General features: G+C 45.5%; 1 protein-coding gene across 2 annotated transcripts in view; it reads right to left on the bottom strand.

The window, feature by feature from the left end:
• LOC138821853 (ankyrin repeat and LEM domain-containing protein 2-like) overlaps positions 1–23120 on the bottom strand; it is a 28377-nt gene extending 5257 nt beyond the window's left edge. Inside the window, exons 1-10 of one of the 2 annotated variants that reach the window (XM_070014306.1) lie at positions 22897–23120; positions 18108–18572; positions 15449–15655; positions 14272–14465; positions 13985–14173; positions 10873–10995; positions 8854–8920; positions 5983–6155; positions 2179–2285; positions 1479–1669 (exon numbers count right to left, since the gene is read on the bottom strand). In XM_070014306.1, coding sequence (XP_069870407.1) covers positions 1479–1669; positions 2179–2285; positions 5983–6155; positions 8854–8920; positions 10873–10995; positions 13985–14173; positions 14272–14465; positions 15449–15655; positions 18108–18572; positions 22897–23077 — 1897 coding nt within the window. In that variant the 5' untranslated portion in view covers positions 23078–23120. The remainder of the gene's footprint in view (positions 1–1478; positions 1670–2178; positions 2286–5982; positions 6156–8853; positions 8921–10872; positions 10996–13984; positions 14174–14271; positions 14466–15448; positions 15656–18107; positions 18573–22896) is intronic. The other variant, XM_070014305.1, reaches the window with a different exon arrangement.
• Positions 23121–23201: the final 81 nt, after the last annotated feature.

Raw genomic sequence — 23201 nt, 5'->3', positions numbered from 1 at the left:
CCCAAGCTCTCTGCTCAAGGCTAGTGCTCTACCACTTGGAGCCACAGTTCCAATTCTGGTTTTCTGGTCAATAACTGGAGATAAGAGTGTCACAGACATTCTTGCCTGGGCTAGCTTTGAATGATCCTCAGATCTCAGCCTCTTGAGTGGCTAAGGTTCACCATGACCTGTGCCCAGGGAAAGCATGAATTTTCATTCTGCACGAGGACAGAACCATTTATTCAGCCAATCCTCAACTATCAGAGGATAAACTATTAGTTTTCTAATGTTTGGCAGTGCTTGAGGATCTCTAATTCTTTCCTCACAAGAGACTCTGGACCAGGCAGACTGCCCAGAGCCTGGATACCACCATTACCACATCTTGATGGCAGAGTACCACTCGTACCCTCATTGTGGTAGAAGTTACTACATTGTAGACACGTATATCTTTTTTTGTTTTTTTTTTGGTCTCTTCGTGGGGCCTGAACTCTGGGCCTGGGCGCTGTCCCTCAGGCTCTTCAGCTCAAGGCTAGCGCTCTACCACTTGAGCCACAGCGCCACTTCCTGGCTTTTTTTTCTTTTTTCTTTTTTCTTTTGTGGTGCTGAGGAATTGAACCCAGGGCCTCATGCATGCAAGGCAAGTACTCTACCATTGAGCCACCTTCCCAGCCCCTAGACATGTATATCTTATTACTGGTGAGATGCCTTTTTGTGTGTGTGTGTGTGGGGGGGATGATTTTTGCCTTTTCTCTTGTAATATTTAAGAACTTTAATATTTCCTTTTTTCTTTTTCTTTTTTGTCCGTTGTGGGGCCTGCACTCTTGGCATGGGCACTGTCCCTCAGCTCTTCAGCTGTAGACTAGTGCTCTACCACTTGAGCCTCAGCCCCACTTCCGGCTTTTTCTGCTCATGTGGTGCTGAAGAATCTAACCAAAGGCCTCATGCATGAAAGGCAAGCAGTCTACCACTGAGCCACCTTCCCAGCCCCAATATTTCCCTTTTTCTTTCCTCAATGCCAAGTTACCAAGCCCAGGTCTTTGCTCAGGCTGAGGCATGTAATCTGTCAGTGAGTTACACCCCAGACCAATGTTTCCTTTTTTAATGTTGCTAAGGTGCTATTAGTTACTTTTAAGTGTTTAAAATCAGATTAACCTTTCCTGATCATTCCATCATTGCTTTTGTGCTCAAGATGGTCAGTGTCCTAAAGGCTGATAAAATAGACGCAAGCATTCTGGAGCCTATCTTCCTTTTTCTGATATTCAATGATCCAATGAACCATACACTTAGACCTAAAATATTGCACCTAGAAGTTTTGGAAAACATCACCTAAGGCCAGAAGCAGCAATACCCATGGCCATGCCACTGTATTTTTTATATCTACAAGTACATGCACATGAGATGAGTGGACACATACCTTGGGAAAGTTACCCATTTTTACAATAAAATCACATGAGGCAAAGAAGAGAAAGACATAGCCAACTCAGCTCATGTTTGCTCACCAGAAGTGAAAGCTCTGTCTTGATGGCAGGCTTCATTTTCTCTTGTTTCTTGCTGAGCCTTTCTGCCCATTTCCTGACGGGCAAGATATTCTTCTAGTCTTTGCAGGCCCTCCTGGGAAGACAGATCAACAAAACAGCCCAGAAATTCCCAGTATTCAACCCAGGGATACCCCAGCTCATGAGCTAGCTCCCTGTAAGAAACAAAAAACAATTACCAGTTGAGAAAACAGAAAAATTACCCAAATGTTCAGAGTGTCAAAACTGATATCTGCAATATTGGGTGTAATTTTATTTTATCCTAAATTTCAAGTTAAAATTAAACATGTGTTTTCCAGCTATCCCCTAGCAGGTTAGACTGCGGTGTTCCCTAAAGAGCTTTTCTATGATGAAACAAGCCACATTTACTCAAGAAGGGAGCCCTCAGCCAGTATACACTCACATTACTCAATAATGAAATCCTATCAGTACATTTTGGACAGGCATATAAAAATCTAGGGGTCTATGGCAAAGTCAAACTGTAAACCTCAAATTAGGCACATATTTTGAAAAAAAAAAGGGGGGGGGCTGAAATGTCCCAGTAAACACTCTGGGAACCAGTATCTTTAAGTAGCTAGTCAATTCATCATCCATCCATACACATCCACACTGCATACTACACAGCACTGAAGCCCATGTGCTCTTTAGCACGTCATATAAGTACCTCCCTACTCTCTCAGTGCCCCGTTCTGCATCAGACTTCCTGACACTGTGGAAGAAGCCTGCTTTCTCTCGAGGTGGAGTTTTCCAGAGTTTGCGAAAATCTTCAGCCTGGAAGAAAAAGGAAAAATTTCAGGTTATGTTGTACCTTGTTGCAATTAACCTGGGTCTCAGAACTATCAGTATCACAGACTCAAAGGCTGTTTCCCTGCAACTTTAGCAGACCACAAAGCTCTGTAGCCAAGAGAGGCAGCATGACCAAACTCAGCACTGTGCTTGAAGTGGGGAAGGGGTTCTTCGCTTCACTAGTCTAGATTGTGAACATCAAATCTGGCCTAGGAAAGACAGAATGAATCTTTACTTGACAGCAGGACATCACCAAGCCCGTTTCTCCCAAAGGCACAGATGCACTGCTTCCCATAACACAGAAAACAGATGATGCTCAAGGTTAGTGCTCTACCACTTGAGCCACAGATCTATTTCTGGCTTTCTTTGTGTGTGTGTGATTAACTGGAGATAAGAGTCTCATAGATTTTCCTGCCTGGGCGAGCTTCCAACTGTGATCCTAAGATCTCAGCCTTCTGAGTAGATAGCATTACAGGCAGGAGCCACAGGTATCCGGCCTTATTTATTTTTTTTTTTTTTGCCAGCCCTGGAATTTGAACTTAGGGAGCCTGAGCGTTGTCCCTAAAGCTCTCTGTGCTCACGGCTAGCATTATACCACTTGAGCCACAGCACTGCTTCTGGCCTTTTCTGAGTAGTTTATTGAAGTGTCCCAAGGATGTTTCTACCTGGCTGGCTTCCAACTGTGATCTGAGGATCTCAGCCTCCAGAGTTGCTAGAATTTTAGGAGTAAGCCACTGGTGGCGCCTGGCTCATCTTTTTGTTTTTGGTTGGTCATGAGGCTTGAACTCTGGGCCACTTCCGGTTTTTTGATGGTTTATTGGAGATAGGAGTCTCATGAGCTTTCCTGCCGGGGCTGGCTTTGAACCATGATCCTCAGATCTCAGCCTCTTGAGTAGCTAGGATTACAGGTGTGAGCCACCAACCCCCAGCTTTCATCTAATCTTTTTTTTTTCGGAGGGTGGGGGGGTGGGGGTGGGTCTCATGGGGCTTGAACTCTGGGCTTGGGCGCTGTCCCTGCACTCTTTAGCCACAGTCCACTTCCAGTTCTCTAGTGGTTTATTGAAGAGTCTCATGGATTTTCCTGCTTGGGCTGGTTTTGAACCATGATCTTCAGATCTCAGCCTCCTGAGTAGCTAGGATTACAGGCCACCAGCGCCCTGCTCATCTAATCTTAAACATATAATTTGGAGATCCTTGTTTTTTTTTTTTTTTAGCCAGTCCTGGGCTTGAACTCAGAGCCCTGAGCTCTGTCCTTGAGCTTCTTTTTTTTTTGGGGTCCAGTTGTGGGGCCTGAACTCTGGGCCTGGGCGCTGTCCCTCAGCTCCAGGCTAGCATTCTACCACTTGAGCCACAGTGCCACTTCTGGCTTTTTTCTTTTTTCTTAGTGGTTCTGAGGAATCAAACCCAGGGCCTCAGGCATGCAAGGCAAGTGCTCTACCACTGAGCCACCTTCCCAGCCCCCCTTGAGCTTCTTTTATTCAAGATTAGTGTTCTATCACTTAAGCCACAGCTCCCCTTCCAGCTTTTTCTGAGTAGTTTTTTGGATAAAGTGTCTCATGGACTTCTCTTTTTTTTTTTTTGGGTCTGGTCATGGGGCCTGAACTCTGGGCCTGGGCGCTGTCCCTCAGGCTCTTCAGCTCAAGGCTAGCACTCTACCACTTGAGCCACAGCACCACTTCCAGCTTTTTTCTTTTTGCTTATGTGGTGCTGAGGAATCGAACCCAGGGCCTCAGGCATGCAAGGCAAGTGCTCTACCACTGAGCCACCTTCCCAGCCCCTCTCATGGGACTTTTCTGCCTGGGCTAGCTTCAAACTGCAATCTCAGATCTCAACCTCTTGAGTAGCTAGGATCATAGGCGTGAACCACCAGTGCTTGGCACTGGAGACATTTTTATAGTTGTAAGTAACTATTTAGAAAGCCAGTTATTTTTAATTTTTGTGTGTTTTGCTTTTTTATTTGGTGGGCAAGTATTCTACTGCTAAGCCAAGCCCTCAGCACATTTTTGCATTGGTCATTTTTGAGACAGGGTCTCAATCCCCATGCTGGTGCATGCTCCCTCTACTTCAGGCTTGTCCAGGCTGGGATGACAGCTGTGCAGTGTCAGCTCAGCTACAGTTCAGAGGGCTCTCCTAAACTTTTCTGCCTAGCCTGTTCTCAAACAATGATCTTGCTGGTCTCAGCCTCCCAAATGGCTGGAATTACAGGTGCAAAAGCTTAGGAATGAGTATCATAATGATCTCCCTATCCCAGGCTCCTGATGACAGATGTGCCCCACCATGCCTGGAAAACTCTACTATTTGAGTCAAAGCTATACTTCCAGCTTTTTGGTAATCAGAGAGTCTTGGACTTTCCTTCCTGGATTGGCTTTGAACTGTGATCCTCAGATCTCAGCTTCCTGAGTAGCTAGTGTTATAGGTATGAGCCACTTGCACTGTCAGGTTGTTTCATTCTGGTCTTGAAAGCAGTGCTGGGATTTTAACTCAAGGCTTCATCTTCCATGACTTAAGCCACACACCTCCAGGACTTTTCTTCTATTTTTCAGACATGTTGTCATGTTTTTTTGCCTAGGCCAGCCTGAAATGTGATCATCCTACATATGCCTAGCATAGCTGGGAGTACAGGGGTATACTATGCCCTTCTTTTTAGTCAAGATGGTCTCACTATTTGCTGGAGCTGGCTTCCAACCATGACCATATAGGTCTCTGCCTCCAAACTAGCTGAGATTACAGGCATGAGCTAACATCCCTTTTTTTTTTCTTTTTAAATCAAGATTTCATAAATGCCATTGAGAAAGAACTGTCAATTGTAAATCTGACATAAAACATGCACAATGTCTGGCCCAGTAACCTCATCATTACAAAGTTACTAAACTCTCAATGTAAATGGCTGCAGCCTGGATATAAACAGGTTGTAGGAAAAAGAGATGATGCCAAGAGCTCTGACAAATTTTAGAGGAAGTATTGGGAATTGCAAGTGTGGGAAAATTCCATTTGGAAGGTAAGCTTACAAACAAGAGTGATTTCAATCACATGTTAGGCTGGCAGGGGGAAAGGAGGGACAGGAAGAATGAGACAACAAACTGGAGGGGCTGGCCCAGATAAATTCCAGTCTGTTAAGATGTGTGGACTCCCACTACATGCACTCAGGCTAATGAGTTAGTGACATAGCAAACATTCCAAATCTTTGTTACTACCTCATAGCAGGTGGTTTCAGACAAGAATGACCTTTGTGCTCCATAAAAGTTGGTTTATCCTGGGAGCCAGTAGCTTTTCCCTGTAATCCTAACTACTTAGGAGGCTGAGATCTGAGGACTGTGAATCAAAGTCAGCCCAGAAAATGGAAGTCCATGAGACTCTTTTTTTTGTTTGTGTTAGTCCTGGAGCTTGAACTCAGGGCCTAAGTGCTGTTCCTGAGCTTTTTGTGCTCAAGGCTAGTGCTCTACCACTGGAGGCACAGATCCAGCCCATAAGACTCTTTATCTCCAATTAATTAACAAAAAGCCAGAACTGGAGCTACAGCCTTGAGCAAAGAGGCTCAGTGACAGTGCCCAAGCCCTGAGTTCAAGACCCAGAGTCAATAGCAAAAAAAAAAAAAAAAGCTAGTTTATAATACCAAGCTCAAAATAACAGGATACAGCCCCCAGCACTGAGATTCCAGAAGACTCCTTACCCAACAGCTTACCTTGGATGGACTCAGGGGTCCAACAAATGCCCTCAAAGTCAGCATAGAGTCCTTGGGGCCAGCTCTACAGTAGCTGGCCTGTGAGGCTTCAGCTGTCTGGTCTGAGGACCATAGCTCCCCAATGACAGGCGAGGAAGTGTCTTCTGCTCTTAGAAGTGGCACATAGTAATGACCTGAGGGAAGAGATACGTGAACCACAGGCACCTGATCACGTAGAATGAATGAGGGTCTGGGTGAACAGTGGTAAAAATAATGATTTAAGGAACCAGGTGGTCAGCTAAGCTCTGGGGCAAAGGCCACAGCAAAGGCCAGTTTAATTTGGGATACGTTTTTAGTGAGCCTCACTTCCTCAAGGAAAGGAAGGAGAGCATCAGATACTCCAGGAAGTTGGGGCTCAGAAGATAAAGGCTAAAATTATCAATAGCAATAACTTAAAGAGTTACAATGAGGTCACATTTCCCTCCCACCTCAGTTCTCCACTGATGGCTTTTCCGGTTCAGCTCCTGAAGGAAAGGCTTGCTGGAATACTGGCTTTTCATGCTAACTACAGGTGCCTGAAATTTTTAAATCTTAAATGCTTATAATTTTTCCTGTGTGGGCTGGGAAGATGGCTCAGTGGTAGAGCACTTGCCTTACATGCCTGAGGCCCTGGGTTTGATTCCTCAGCACCACATAAGCAAAAAGAAAAAAGCCAGAAGTGGCGCTGGTTGTGGCTCAAGTGGTAGAGCGCTAGCCTTGAGCTGAAGAGCTGAGGGACAGCGCCCAGGCCCAGAGTTCAGGACCCATGACCGGACCAAAAAAACCCCAAAAAACAAACAATTTTTCCTGTGTGCCAGTCTTGGGGTTTGAACTCAGGACCTGGACTCTGTCTCTGAATTTTTACTGATCAAGGCCAGTACTCTACCACTTGAGCCACAGTGCAACTTCTGGTTTTCTGATGGTTAACTGGAGGTAAGAATCTCAAGGACTTTCCTTTCTAGGCTGGCTGTGAACTTGATCATCAGCTCAGCCTCCTGAGTAGCTAGGATTACAGGCATGAGCCACTAATTCCCCTACAAAATAGACTTTTTAGGTTTTTTTGGCAATGGACATTGAACCCAGGACATTGCCCTTGCTAAGCAAGTGCTTTGCTACTAAGCTACATCTCAACCCAATGTCTGGCTTTTAAAAATATATTTTAGCCAGGCACTGGTGGCTCACGCCTGTAATACTACCTACTCAGGAGGCTGAGATCTGAGGATCACAGTTCAAAGCCAGCCCAGGCAGGAAAGACTGTGAGACTCCTATCTTCAATAAACCACCAGAAAACCAGAAGTGGCGCTGTAGCCAGAAGTGGTAGAGCGCTCGCCTTGAGCTGAAGAGCTGAGGGACAGCGCCCAGGCCCAGAGTTCAAGCCCCATGACTGACCAAAAAAAAAAAAAAAATCCCCCCCCAAAAAACTATATATATATACACACACACACATATACACACACATATATATATACATATATATACTCAGGAAGCTGAGATCTGAGGATCACAGTTCAAAGCCAGCCCCAGCAGAAAAGTCCATGAGACTCTTATCTCCAATTAACCACCAGAAAACCAGAAGTAGCACTGTGGTTCAAGTAGTAGAGTGCTCGCCTTGAGCTGATAAAGCTCAGGGACAGCATGCCCAGGCCTAGAGTTCAAGCCCTACAACTGACTAAAAAAAAACAAAGAATATTTTATTTTCTCTAATACTGTAGGCATGTTTCTGGTCTCCTAGGTGCAGGCAGTATGCAGCAGCATGAGCAGTGCTACAGCATGTTCTCTGATGTCTAAGACTAGAACCCAACTGAGAAATGCTGAGCCAACAGAACACTGCGGCTGGGCTGGGAAGGCGGCTCAGTGGTAGAGTGCTTTGCCTTGTATGTATGAGGCCCTGGGTTCAATTCCTCAGCACCACATAAACAGAAAAAGCCAGAAGTGGCATTGTGGCTCAAGTGGTAGAGCTCTAGCCTTGAGTTGAAGAGCTGAGGGACAGTGCCCAGGCCAAGTTCAAACCCCACAACCCTCATTTCCCCCCCACCCCCCGCAAAAAAAAAAAAATACTGAAGGTGACTCAAACCGTGGCTTCCTATAGGACCTTTAGCAAAAAGAGTATGAAAGATACACAGGATTCTGTAGGGCAGAAGTACCATGTGGAGGTAGACAAGTGAAGAGACCAAGGGTGAGGGAATACAGTAATAATATTCAGAGAGAGAGAGAGAGAGAGAGAGAGAGAGAGAGAGAGAGAGAGAGAGAGTGTGTGTAAATGGAACTAGGTAAATTGAGGGGATGGGTGTGGTTGGGAGAGATGGAGGACGATGATGAAGGAGGTGACAGTGTACTACAAACTCCCTTTGTTTTTTTCAGATTGGGATATGAACTCAGGATCTTTTGGTTGCTAAGCAGGTGCTCTTAGATGCTGAGCCACACCTCCAGCACTTGAAATCCCTTTATACTACTACTTAAGGATAACAAGTATCACTTTCTAGATCTTAGGGATGGCCAAGTTTTACAGTCACAAACAGGACAGGCCTTATCAGGTAACACAGAATTGCTGCTAGGTGCCGTGTAGCACTACTGCCTGCAATCCTAGCGACTCAGGAGGCTGAGATCTGAGGATCTCCTTTCAAAGCCAGCCGAGAGACTCTTATCTCTAATCAACCACCAGAAAACCTGAAGTGGAGCTGTGGCTCAAAGTGGTAGAGTCCTAGCCTTGAGCAAAAAGAGCTCAGGGACAGCACCCAGGGCCTGAGTTCAAGCCACTACTGACAAAAACAAAAAGAAAAAAAAATGCTAATAGAAGGCATTTTTCTGTTAGGATGGTGTGAAATTCCACAGATAAATCAGGCACCAACTCACCTTTTAAATATTCTCTAATCTTCTCTTTCAGTTCTACAGGCTGGTTTTTGCTTCTTTCACAGATGACCTAGTTAAGCAAAACAGAATAAGTGAACACTGTTAACTGTAATATTTCCTTATCAATAAAATGGCCTTTGGGGGTTGGGAATGTGGCTTAGTGGTAGAGTGCTGGCCTAGCATGCATGAAGCCGTGAGTTCATCAGTACCTCATACACAGAAAAAGCGGGAAGTGGCGCTGTGGCTCAAGTGGTAGAGTGCTAGCCTTGAGCAAAAGTAGCTCAGGGGCAGTGCCCAGGCCCTGAGTTCAAGCCCCAGGACTGGCAAAAAAAAAAAAGAAAAAAAAAGAAAAGAAAAAAAAAAAGATGACCTGCCGGGCGCTGGTGGCTCACGCCTGTAATCCTAGCTACTCAGGAGGCTGAGATCTGAGGATCGCGGTTCAAAGCCAGCCCGGGCAGGAGAGACCGTGAGCCTCCTATCTCCAATAAACCACCAGAAAACCGGAAGTGGCGCTGTAGCTCAAGTGGTAGAGCGCTCGCCTTGAGCTGAAGAGCTGAGGGACAGCGCCCAGGCCCAGAGTTCAAGCCCCATGACCGACAAAAAAAAAAAAAAAAAGATGACCTTTAAAATAAGTTGGTGCCTTAATGCTAACGTTTCATAAAGCTGACAAAAGGGAGGAAGGGGGGAAGGAAGGAAGGTTGGTTTAAGGGAACAGGGTAGGAGAACAGACCAGGAAAGGAACAGGTAGTTTTCCTTAAATTCCCTTAAAATTGCACCATCTAGTGTGAGCGTGGGGACATAAGCGTAGTTTTCTCAGCTGAAAGAGACATGCTTCCTGGAAGCCCATCCTCCATATATAAATTTTTGTTGTGGTAGACTTGGGTTGAGACAGGGCTAGAGCTACTACCTCATGTGAAATAAGAGTAATCCTTTCAAACAACTGTTTCTGAGCCCTTATAAAATTGTTAGCAATACAAGTATTTTTGTTAAGCCAAGCAGGTGTTGCTCATGCTATCCTGAGCTCTTTTGCTCCATTTCCAGTTTTTAAGTAGTTAACTGGAGTCTCATGGGGATTTTTCATGAAGGCTGGCTTCAAACCGCAATCTTCAGATCTTACCCTCCTAAATAGCTAGGATACATTTTTGTTGTTGTTGTTTTGCCAGATCTGGGGCTTGAACTCAGGGCCTGGGCACTGTCCCTGAGCTTCTTTTGCTCAAGGATGGCACTTTACCCTTGAGCCAGTGCCACTTTAGGAGCTTATTCTGTGTATGTGGTGCTGAGGAATCGGACCCAGGGCTTCATGTATGTTAGGTAAGCGCTCTACCACTAAGCTACATTCCCAGACCTGGGTTTCATTTTTTCTACTGGTTGGTATACTAATAGTATAGTGTTCTCAGCGGTCTTTTTTCCTAGTTTATAAGCATAAGATTTAGCACAACACATTTTGTTCAACTGGTAAAGATGGGGCTGGGAAGGTGGCTCATTGGTAGAGTACTTGCCTCACATGCATGAGGCCCTGGTTTTGATTCCTCAGCACCACATAAACAGAAAAGGCTGGAAGTGGCACTGTGGCTCAAGTGGTAGAGCACTAGCCTTGAGCTGAAGAGCTGAGGGACAGTGCCCAGGCCCAGAGTTCAGGCCCCATGACCACCACCACCACCACCAACAACAACAAAAAGAAAACTGGCAGACGTGGAAGTACCACTGTAGCTCAAGGTGGTAGTGTGCTAGCCTTGATCAGAAATTGCTCAGGGACAGTGCTCAGCCCCCAAGTTCAAGCCCCACCAATAAAAACATTAAACAACAACTAGCAGACCAGGTCAACTCATTCTGTCATGGTTCTAAAGATGCACTGCCTTTATGCAGTGCATCTTCCTAAACAGACAGGAATCTAAATATGCCTGAAAGCAAATATAACTCATCCTGAGTTAATTGCGACCTCACCATGGCTGTGCTCATAGACTGCAAACTTACATATTTTCATTTACAATAGATGCTAACTGCAGTTAAATAACTACTTACATCTTCAGGTGTTTTATCATATTTATTCCTTGGGTTTTTCGCAATCAAGGGATGTGAAGAAAGCACACTGACCACATCAACATTTCCAAATTTACAAGCAAAATGCAATGGGGTATCATAGCCCTGAAAAAGGTATAAAAGCACAATTGTTTATTCAACTTTGTAAAGTGGTTGCTCTAAGGTGAAAAATCACTATTAAGCAAAACAAATAAAAAAGTCTCTAAACAGAAAGATCATATGATACTGCTAAATTGCAGGATTCCATCTCCTTTTGCAGAAAGATTGCACAGTGTGCTCAGGGTGGGCGTGGTAGGCACTGGAGCAGTGTCGCTTGAGGGGAGGGAGGTCTGAGGGAAGAATGGACTTTCTCCTCACTGAGGCCCATTTGGGCATTAGTTAGCACCATTATTAATCTTAGGAAACCAAGAGTTTTCTAGTGATAGCAAAAGACTTATTTATTTTTTAGCCAGTCCAGGGACTTGAACTCAGGCTGTGGACGCTGTCCCTGAGCTTCTTTTGCTCCAGGCTAGCACTCTACCACTTGAGCCACATCAACTTTAAGTTGATCTTATCTGGCAATTGTCTGAGCTCTATTACTTCCCTAACAATCCTCAGAGTTCACTGGAATCTCTTATAGCTCTGTAATCTGGAAGAGAAATGGCCTACAGCTCATCTCTGGGTCTGACCCTTTCCTGGGTTTCTGCCATGACCAGACACACAATGACACACTTAACTGGGCAGAGATACAGGTCATCTACACAGCAACATTGGAGGGACAAGAGCATGCTTGTGCCTGGATCTAGAAATATGCTCAGGATGAACACAAAGATGGAGATCCTGGGCTGGGAAGGTGGCTCAGTGGTAGAGTGCATGCCTAGCATGCATGAAGCCCTGGGTTCGATTCCTCTGTACCAAATACACAGAAAAGGCCAGAAGTGATGCTGTGGCTCAAGTGGTAGAGCGCTAGCCGTGAGTAAAAGCAGCTCAGAGACAGTGCCCCGGCCTTGAGTTCAAGCTCTGGGACTAGAGAGAGAGAGAAAAAAGAAGGAGATCCTGGATCCATGACAGCCAAGAGCCTGTTTTCTGTCTCTTTTCTTTTTCCTCAGTATCTGGACTTGAACTCGAAGTCTCATGCTCTCCTTCAGCTTTCTTGTTCACAACCAATGCTCTACCAATTGAGCCACACGTCCAATCCCGTCCATCCTTCTGGGTTAATTGGAGATAGTGTCTTAGGGACTTTTGGGCCTTGATCCTCAGATTTCAGTCTCTTGAGCAACTAGGATCACAGGTTTTTGTCTCGATGGGTCCAGGGAAGGCCTCTCCAAGAGGAGCAGCAAGGTCTGGATGAGAAAGACTTGCGGGTCAACTTGATACAGCCGATATTCTTCTTTAAATTTAGGAAAGGCACACTTCACTCAGAGAAAGGATTAAGTCTTTTTCCATTCAATGTTAAAAAAGAAATGAGCTATGGGGTAAGAAAGTCAGTCCATCTCATCACCAATTACCCATCAAAGTAAGTCAAAAGTATGGCGTCCAGGCCCAGAGTTCAAGCTCCATAACTGTCCAAAAAATAAAAAAGTCAAAAGTAGAGCTGTGGCTCAAGTGGTAGAGTGCTAGCCTTGAGCAAAAAGCTCAGGGACCTTGTCTAGGCTCTGAGTTCAAGCCCCAGGACAGGCACAAAAAAATTGCCATAAATTGGTTGTATAAGGAGGATGTCACTGTGACATTTCCACACACTATATTATAACATAGCCTCATCACTCCACTTAACCACCAAAAAAAAAAAGCAAGAGGCAGAGCTGTACAGAGCTGTGGTTCAAGTGATACAGTGCATATGTATTTTGCTCAGAAGAATTCTTTCTCTGGGCACTGTCCCTGAGCTGCTTTTGTTCAAGGCTAGAATTCTACCATTTGAGCCACAGCTCCACTTCTGGCCTTTTCTATTTATGTGGTACGGAGGGATCGAATTCATGGCTTCAAGCATGCTAGACAAGCACTCTACCACTTGAGCCACAGTGCCACTTCCAGTTTTTTGGTGGTTTTCTTTTTTTTTTTTTGTCGTGGGGCTTGAACTCTGGGCTTAGGCACTGTCCCTGCACTAGCGCTCTACCACTTGAGCTACAGCACCACTTTCGGTTTTCTGGTGGTTTATTGGAGATAAGAGTCTCACGGATCCTCAGATCTCAGCCTCCTGAGTAGCTAGGATTACAGGCATGGAGCCACTGCCTGGCTTTTCTGGTGGTTTTATTGGAGATAAAGTCTCACGGACTTTGGACTTTCCTTCCCCGGGCTGGCTTTGAACTGTAATCCTCAGATCACAGCCTCCTGAGTAGCTAGGATTGCAGGCGTGAGCCACTGGCACCAGGCACACACACACATATTTATATATATGGGTATATACACATATGTCTATGTCCATGAATGTGTATGTCTTTTAGGTCTAACATTCACATATATGTGACAATAGGATATTTGACCTTTTGAGCTTGGCTTATCTCACTCAGTATGCTATTCTCCAATCCATCTTACTACCAAAAAAATGACTTCATCTTTTTCTTTATGGCTACATAATATTCCGTGGTAATAAATGTACAATTTGGGGCTGGGAAGGTGGCTCAGTGGTAGAGTGTTTGCCTTGCATGCCTGAGGCCCGGCATTTGATTCCTCAGCAACACATAAGCAGAAAAAGCTGGAAGTGGTGCTGTGGCTCATGGTAGAGCACTAGTCTTAAGCTGAAGAGCTCAGGGACAGCACCCAAGCCCAAAGCTCAGGCCCCACAACCGACGAAAAAATAAAAAAATTAGAAAAAAATGAATGTACAATATTTTCTTTTTCCATTCATTTGTTGTTGGGTAGGTTGGCTGATTCCACTGTTTGGCTATTATGAAGAATATTGCCTTAAGCAAGGGCATGAAGGTATAATAATTTACATCCCTCTGTATATGGGCCCAAAATTGGTAGCATGGTGTCATAGAGTAGGTCTATTTTTAGTTCTCTGAACCTCCCACATCTCTTACATCCCTTGCATGATGACCTGGAGTATCAATGAATACAAGAACATACATGTTGGGAACACACACTTGAACTGAGAGATTCAAGAGGAAATACTCACCACTTTGTCGGGAGTGTTCAAGTATAGGTCAACAATGTAGTGGATACGCTTCTGAAGCATGCCTGGGTCATCATCTGGGTACATGAGCCGCATAAACACAGGATTCTCCAGAGTCTCTAACGTCAGCTGACACAGGGAAGCCCGATTCTCTCTGGCAGCAACATGCATGACATTGTACCTACATCCTTCCTGAAATACCATGCGTTCCGAGCTGAATTTTTGTCAAAGTCTTTTTATAATAAGTACAGTGACCCACATGGCACAAATAATGCTGAAGGCAGACTTACCTGTACAATGGTTGGGTTGTCCCCGGAACCAATTAGATATCGGGGGTTACTCCAGATAAGATCCAAAAAGGTGTCCTCCTCGCCCTTCTCTACAGCTTTCCTTAGCTTGGCTGTGAGGTCCTGTGTTCGAGGATTTTTGTAACTGTTTGCTCGCTCTTTGTTTACTGTTTCCAATTCAGATAAGCATAATCCATCTGTCATGAAGAGATACAATTAAGGAATACTCAATTTCATAGCTTCTTCTTACCCACTCTGCTGTGCTAAGGGCTACAGCCTTCCAACAGAGGCTCAGTAGGTCTTGAGAACAGGTAAGAGGCAAAGATGCTAAAGGGCATTGCTGAATGGAATCAGATGGCCAAAAGCCTCTGAGAACAAGACATTATTTGGCACACTTGTAGGATCTGTTACAAAACTGGGTGAAGGAAAAGTCAGAAGCCATCACAGGAATTCTCCAACATGGAAGTATTCATGCAGAGTGGGAACTGCTCCAAATGTTCCATGGGTCTAATCACAATGCCTAAGTATGATTCAACTTCATTTCCTTCAGGGGAACTTTCTCAACCTGAGGGAGACCATGTAAAGTTAAGTAAGGGGACAAGAGAAAGAGGCAAACAAGCCTTTGGCCAAGGGCCAGCTGCCCAGGTCAGGGCCCCTTTTCTCTAAACCATTGTGTGTGGGGGAACTAGAACCAAGGTCAAGCTTCTCCAACAGGACCCTGGCTGAGTTGAGAAGCAGATGCAGTGAGATTTCTGGTTCCAACAGAGGAGGCCAACTCATAGATTTTTCAGATGGGAACGCAGATTGATCTCAGCCTCAGTAGTACCCTGAATCTAGCTGGAAGCAGGAAGAGTGACAGGAGTCAGACAGAAAGGGCCAACAGCACCTTTTCCCATTTTTCCACGGTCCTCATGACATATTAAGTCAGAGGCCAAATGGCTTCAGGCCCACTCAGCCTCTCCCAGAATCTTCTTTGAACCTACCATTGTATCCCTGAACCTACCTAGCCCAGCTCTTAGCTCCTTTTCCCTGGGGCTATTCACTGCCAGGACCTCAGCTCTTTTCCCTTCTGCCACATCAGATTTCTCTCACAGAAGGAGAAATGGAGTTGCCATATTGGGAGAGAGGAGTCAAGATATTTTTGGAGTGAGTGATAGCAATGAACCACAATATGGTTTACCTTTCAACCCAACACTGCCGAAGAGTGGATTTATCTTCACAGGAGATAATGTTGGCACAGCTTTGCTTGGAGATGGGAAATAATCACTAATTCCTCTAGCAAATTTCTCAGCATCTTCTCTGGTTGGAAAAGCTTTAAATCGGGACCCTTTAATCATTTTGACAGCTTGTAATGCTTCGTTTTTGTCCTCATAAACATGGATCCTTTCTAATTAGGAAAAGTAACAAAGAAAAACTAGAGATGAGTAACAAGATCCTGAATGGAGACACCAGCTCTCCCTATTTTCATAGACTGTAATATATTTAAGAGGGGTGACATTGGGCTGGGAAGGTGGCTCAGTGGTAGAGCGCTTGCCTTGCATGCCTGAGGCCCTGGGTTCAATTACTCAGCACCACATAAGCAAAAAGAAAGAAGCCGGAAGTTGCGCTGTGGCCCAAGTGTTAGAGTGCTAGCCTTGAGCTGAAGAGTTCAAGCCCTACGACCGGACCCCAAAAAAAAAAGGAGGGGTGACATTTTTGGTTTTACAGATACTTTATAGACACTTTCTTGGATCTGTACTTTTTGAGCAAAAAAGCTCAGGGACAATGCCCAGGCCTGAGTTGAGCCTTAGGAGCTGCACCAAAAATAAAATAAATAAATAAAAATAAAAACAGTATTCATTCGTCTGTACACTTAAGTTGAAACATATTTATTAAAGTAGATTAGAGAGGCTGGGAAGGTGGCTTAGTGGTACAGTGCTTGCCTTGCATGCAAAAGGCCCTGGGTTCGATTCTTTAGCATCACATAACCAGATAAAGCCGGAAGTGGCGCTGTGGCTCAAGTGGTAGAGCACTAGCCTTGAGCTGAAGAGCTGAGGGACAGCGCCCAGTCCCAGAGTTCAGGCCCTGTGCACATGTGTGTGTGTGCCTGCACACGTGAGCGCGCGCGCGCGCGCACACACACACAAATTAGAAATAAAAATGTTTAAAAATATAAAATCTATAAACAGGGGTCAGGTGTGATGCAGGAAGTGGTTACAGCTCACAAGTAATAGTGTTTTTTTTCATATATGCTATATGTACTTTTTGTATCATACTATAATAGATTTTTTTATTTTGGGGAGTACTAGGGTTTGAACTAAGGGCTCTATATTGTGCCACTGAAGCCATGCCTCCAGCCTTGTTTTCTTCTTCTTTTTTTTTTTTTGGTGGTGGTGGGGCTTGAACTCTGGGCCTGGGCGCTGTCCCTCAGCTCTTCAGCTCAAGGCGAGCGCTCTACCACTTGAGCTACAGTGCCACTTCCAGCCTTGTTTTCTTGAAGGTCACTTTTCGGCAGGATCTCACATATTCACCTGGGGCTACCTATCTATAACCTACCTACGTAGTAGAGACAGCAGGGGCACCCACCGTGCCTAGCTTTATTGGTTAAGATGGTATCTTGCCAACTTTCAGCCCAGGCTTGCCTTGACTGGCTATCTTCTCACTCTCCATCTCCTGAGATGACAGGTGTGAGCCATAGCACCTGGCTTAACTGAGGGTTTTCTACAATAAGCTACTTCTATAGCAATAAAGATTAAAAACCCCATAATGGCCATTTCCCAACATCACTGACTCTTCACTGAAAAGATCAGATGGTTGAACCAGGGATGGATGCAGCTTGGTGGCAGGTGCTTGTCTACTACTCTTGAGTGCCTGGGCTATATCCTTAGCATGGCAAAAAACAAAATCAAAACATACAATTGTACTCCACTTCATACAATGTGCAGGTATTTTTAACCAATCTCCCATTCTCAAGCATTACCACAAATATGAGCACAAGCATAGTAACAGCATGCAATTTATTATTTTTTTTCCAGTCCTGGGGCTTGAAATCTGGGCCTGGGTGCTGTCTCTGAACTTTTGCACTCAAGGATAGTATTCTACCACTTGAGCCACAGCTCTACTTTTGGTTTTTTGTGGTTAGTTGAAGAGTATCACAGACTTTCCTGCTGCAGTTGGCTTTGAACCAGATCTCAGCCTTCCAAGTAGCTATGATTACAGGTGTGAGCTATTGGCACCTGGCTGATATTCCAATCGACATCAAGTTTCCATTATGGTTTCCAATGCTAAGTTTTGTGTAAAATCATCATTCTTTGGTGCTGATAACTTTATTTTTTATACTCACTGGTCATCTGTAATCATTAATCTAAAACACATTCAGGTTAAAGTTTTTTAATTTTTAAAATTTAACAATGTAGAAGATGATTAATCAAAGTAGCTAACAAGCCAGGCACTAAGGATCTGAGGACTGCAGATCAAAGCCAGCCTAGGCAGGAAAATCTGTGAAACTCATATCCAATTAGTCACCAAAAAAGCCAGAATTCAAGCTGGTTCGAGTGGTAGAGCACTAGCCGTAAGCAAAAAAGCTCAGGAACAGAGGGTAGGCCCTGCGTTCAAGCCTCAGGACCGGTGCCCATGTGCACACGTGCGTGCGCGCGCGCGCGCGCACACACACACACACACACACACACACACACACACACACACAGCCTACAAATAGTAAATAATCAGTATTTTTAAGTCATGCATTTTAAGTATCCAGTTTCCTTAACAAATATTAAAACTTCTTCCTTAGATTTATAAAACATTTAGGAAGGTAACCAATGTCACGAACAGTTAAGCTTAGGGAGTGAGCACATTACCACTTCTCATAGGACCATCCTCGTTCCCCGGGCACACTCCATAGTACAGGGCTCGCTCCTTAGATGCTGTCACTCCAGTCTTGTGGGCGTCAATTTCCACTGAAGGGCTGAAGGGCAACAGACAGGGCTTAGATGGCATAACTTCTTCCTCTGGAGGGTTCAAGCCCACACTGTAACCAAAATCTCTGTCTTCGGAGAACCTGGTCTGTTCTGCTCTGGCACAAGTGGGGACCCGTGGTCCACTCTGCCTGGATGCTGGAGGCGCTGCTTCGCTGGGGTTGGGAAGACACAGAGGCAAGGTTCCACCTTGTTCTAGTAAAGCCCGAGCCAATTTCTTCTCAAAAATGAACCTTGTGGTTGATGTAATGGGTCCACAATTCAAGCCAGCTTTGACAATTTCTTCTCTAAGGTCATCTGGATCCAGGAGTTTCAACTTAGCTAACATGGCATCCATTGTCACGTCACCTAAAGTCAAGAAAGCTACAATCAACTTGCTGGGCTGGGAGTGTACTTCAGTGGTAGAAGACAGTTCCCCACAGGACCCCACCTTTCACACGGGGTCCTTATTCTGAAGTCACCTTTCAAGCTTGTCCTAGTAGTTTTAGGTTTTGTCCCAGCAACCAAGCAAACCTAAATAGAACTATATAACCTTATGTTACATCACTATGACCTCTACCAATTTTTTAAGCTCTAAGCCTTAGGTTCCTTCCCTATAAAACAGACCTAACAGCTCTACATTTAGTTTACAATGAAAATTAGATATGATGCACATAGTGTCTGTACTATCAATTCTGACACTGATTGTCCACAAATGTCAGTTATAATTATTAAGCTGTAAAAGAACAAAGCCTTAATATTTCAGAGTGAATAACAGCATGCTAGAAAGTCAGAATAAAAACAAAAAAACGTAAGGTCAGGCATGATGTCATATGCCTATCATCTCAGTACTTGAGAGATTGAGGCAGGAGGGTCCAGAGTTTGAAGCCATATGGGCTACAGAGGAAATTCCTGTTGGGCAATACATAACATTAAAGAAAACAAAACAAGGGGCCAGGCACTGGAGGTTCACACCTGTAATCCTAGCTACCCAAGAGGCTGAAATCTCATTATCTCAGTGCAAAGCCAGCCTGGGCAGTAAAGACTATGAGACTCTTATCTCCAATAAACTACTCAGAAAACCAGAAGTGGCACTGTGGCTCAAAGTGTAAGAGTGCTAACCTTGAACAAAAAAGGTCAGGGACATTACCCAGGCCCTGAGTTCAAGCCCCATGACTGACAAAAAAACAAGACAAAACAAAAAACAAGTACCAAAAGTGTATACTATTACTAACAGTGTATTAGTAGTGGAGTCTCTTTTTGTGTTTGTATGTATACACAGAAACAAAGCTAAGATAGAAACTCATAGGCTTGGTTACAAATTAGACTAGGAAGGAACCAGGAAAAGAGGGTAAGGAAGAAGAGTAACATTTCTGATTATAAGCATTTAGATATCTATTCTGATACTCAAGAGGCAAGTCAACAAAGATGGTGGAGATCCCCAAATGCAACACAAACCAAAACAAATGAGCCTAACTATTGCAATGGATAACAAGAGTGGTGGAAACTGACTCAAGTGACTCTGAAAACCAGGGTGTCTTTAGAAAAGCATTGTACACAGTTACAAAAACTAATGGCTATGTTTCCCACAATAGACTGGGTAGGTATTCTGAAGTTATTTTATATTTATTCTACAATGAAGCAAATGATTAAATATATTCTTGCTTCTGACACATGTGATGAGATCAGGGGTCAGGAAACCTCTCCTGGAAGGGCCAGAGTAGCACATGAAATTTTGTGAGCCAGGACGCCACTCCAGCACTCAAGAACAGCTATTAATTACACATAAGAATGCAGCACTGTGCTCTAAGGAGCTTTTACTCACAAGACAAGTGGGGACCACAGTTCACTGGCCCCTGAGCCTATAAGCTCACTGATGCAGCACTGAAATCTAAGAGTTGGTAAAACATCACTAGTCTTGTGTACATTGACTGACCTGCATAGACTATATGACAGACAGACAAGCAGGCAGAGATGTGGAGAACTGTGCTAGGTCTGTAGTATCGACAACAGTACAGTATCATTCACTCCTCCTTCTCATAGGTGCAGTAAGATTTTGTAACATACTAACAAGTAGGGAATCTCAGTCAATGGTATACACAATTTCTTTAACTTTTTATTTTAAAATGATTGTAGAATCAAAAGAGGTTGCAAAACTGGAGCAGTGTTCCCATGGGCTCATCACCCAGTTTCCCTTGTAAGCTATACATTATCAAAACCAGGAAACCAACCTCATACAATACAGTGAACAAACTGTGGATCTAGCCAATCTCTACAGGCATTCTTTTTGTGTAAGATTTCTTGACAGTTTATCACATGTACAGACTTGCGTATTCACCATGAGCACACAGAAATGTTTCATCACGCTGGGTGCTGGTGGCTCACGTGAGGATCGCAGTTCAAAGCCAGCTGGGGCAGGAAAGGCCATGAGACTCTTATCTCAAATAAACCACTCAGAAAACCATGATGCTGTGGCTCAAGTGGTCCCTCAGCTGAAGAGCTGAGGAACAGCACCTAGGCCTGGAGTTCAACTGACAAAAAAGAAAAAAAGAAAAAAAAAATGTCCCGTCACCAAAAATCTCCCTCCTGCTGCTCCTTACAGTGACATCCAACCTCTGCCACTGTCCCCAACACTGGTTATTATTAATTTGTTTCTATCACAAAAAAGTTTCAGACCTTTTGCCACTTTTCTCACTTAGCACAAAGCCCCCGAATGCCATCCAGGTTGTTGAATGGACCCTGCTAAGGACCACCTCAGAGTATACACCTGCCAGTCTGTTTAACCAGTCATTACGTGAAGGGCATCTGGGCTATTTCCAGTTTGGGGCAATTACAAATAAGATTGTTCTTAACATTCATAGATGAGTTTTGTGTGAAGCAGTTACATTTCTCTAGAACAAATCTCAGGAATGTATGGCAGACCTAACTTCCTTGAGATGCTGCCAGACAGGGTGATTTCACTATTTAACCTTTCTTTTCTTTTCTTGTTGATTATGGAGCTTGAACTCGGCCTGGGCGCTGTCCCTGAGCTCTTCAGCTCTACCACCTGAGGCACAGCGCCACTTCCACTATTTAACATTTCTACCCATAATGCAAGAAAGATTTGGTTTCTCAACATCTCTGACTACTTTTTGAAAGAATAGTATTTTTTTTTTACCTTAGTGTAGTGGTATCTTAATTATTGCCCTATCTTCTGATAATGCCAGCTTTTTCACCAGTTCAATTGGTTTGTATGTTTTTTTTTTGTAATCTTGTACATACCTAAAATGCTTACCATCGAACTACCAGAAATGGGAAAGAAACTCTTAAATGGAAAAAAGATGCTGCAAACTGTAGTGTCTTAGTGCTACAGCCTACTGTAGTGCCACACTCATTGTTCTGATTCAGTGCTTCCATTCTTAGTGTCTTGCATTGTTTTTTGGTAGTGTTAATGGTGTAAATGCATAAATAAGCATTTTACTTATCCTAACATCTTCTTAAGGGAACAAGAGAAGGCAAAGTCAAACGTGATGGAGGGTGCTGGACTCACTGTCCACAGATCTACGTCCCATCTGGCCTTTGCCTCAGGCCTGTTTGATACCAAGAGCTTGACCTTCCAGCATCTATTTCTTCAGTTGTAAAACTAACACTTGAGCAATAAATTATCCTTGAGGAAGGCTGAGAATGTAGCTCAGAGGTAGAGTGATTGCTTACCACATGCAAGATCTTGGGTTCAATACCCAGCACCACTAAATAAATAAGTTGCATATAATTCCAGTGGTATGTGAGGCCTTAAGTACTCTTAAGAACCTGTTTAGTCCTGAGTTTCGAAGGTGAGGGTTAGCAGTTTTGCTTTCTACTAATGTCATCTTCCTGGAATGTATCAGCCTTCTAGCAAGAGTGTGAATAAGATGTGGTCCCCTGAAGAACACAGCGTGGTAAGCAACAACTGCAGTACAGGAAGGCTGAAGAGCTAAACACAAGCTTCAGATGACGCTGGGTCCAAATCAGCAAGTTCCCCAAATAACCCCAAGCCTGCCAACCTCCTAGTGAGCTTCTACTTTTCTATCATCTATGTGTTGAATGCGCCTGACTTTTTGTTGGTTGTTGCTGTTGTTTTCCTTTCGTCGGTCACGCGCGGGGTTTGAACTCAGGGACTGGGCACCACCCATTAACGTTTTTGCTCCAGGCCAGCACTCTACCGCCTGGGCCACAGCGCCTCGTAGGGTTTCAGGGTGCAGGCTTCGAACCGTGATCCTCAGACCTCCGCCTCCGGAGTGGTCAGGACTGACTCCCGGGTGTCCCCTGGCAGCCCAGCCCGAGGCGCGACACCAACCCCGCGGTGACGCCGCGCCCCACGGTTCGCAAGGCCCGTCTTTCCGACGCACCGACCGCACCCGAGCGGCGGGGCTCCCGCCCCGGCAGGCCCGGGCGGGCCGCTCGGCGACGCGCGGACCCGCACCGCACAGACCGCTTCCGGGTCTGTTACTTCAGCCTGACGCCGGCCACCCCGCCGTCGGCCCGACGCGGTCGCCGGGCCCGCCCTCCCGCTCCCCGCGGGCCCCGACCCCGGGTCGCCCGCGGCGCTCCGCCCAGCCCGGTAACGCCCCGGGCTCCGCGCTCAGACGCGCCGAGAGCGCGGCCTCCTCCGCTCCCTTCCGGCCCGCGGCCGGGCCCGGCTCCCTCCGGGCCACCGGCTGCCGCCGCGCCTCACCTGAGCGGGGCTCCGGCGCCGCGCGGGGAGGCGGGGCGGGCGTCCGGCTCCCGCCAGGGCCCCGCGGCCGCTTCTCCAGCCGCCGCACCAGCCAGCGCACGGCGAGGAGCAGCACCGAGGCGCCCAGCAGCTCCCAGGCCAGCGCCGCCCATTCGGCCGCCGCCAGCCGCGGCCACAGCATCGCCGCCTCCCGTGTCGGACCGCGGCCCGGCCGCGGCTGCCCGCGTGGCTTCCGGCGCCCCGCCGCCTCAGGCCCCGCCCGGCTGCCCGCGCCGCTGCCTGCGCGGGGGCCCGGCTCGGGGAAG

The sequence above is a fragment of the Dipodomys merriami genome, unplaced genomic scaffold (assembly GCF_024711535.1).
Source record: "Dipodomys merriami isolate MVZ:Mamm:240054 unplaced genomic scaffold, mDipMer1.0.p SCAF_943, whole genome shotgun sequence".
Classification (NCBI taxonomy): domain Eukaryota; kingdom Metazoa; phylum Chordata; class Mammalia; order Rodentia; family Heteromyidae; genus Dipodomys; species Dipodomys merriami.
This window is presented reverse-complemented; position numbering and strand designations above follow the sequence as displayed.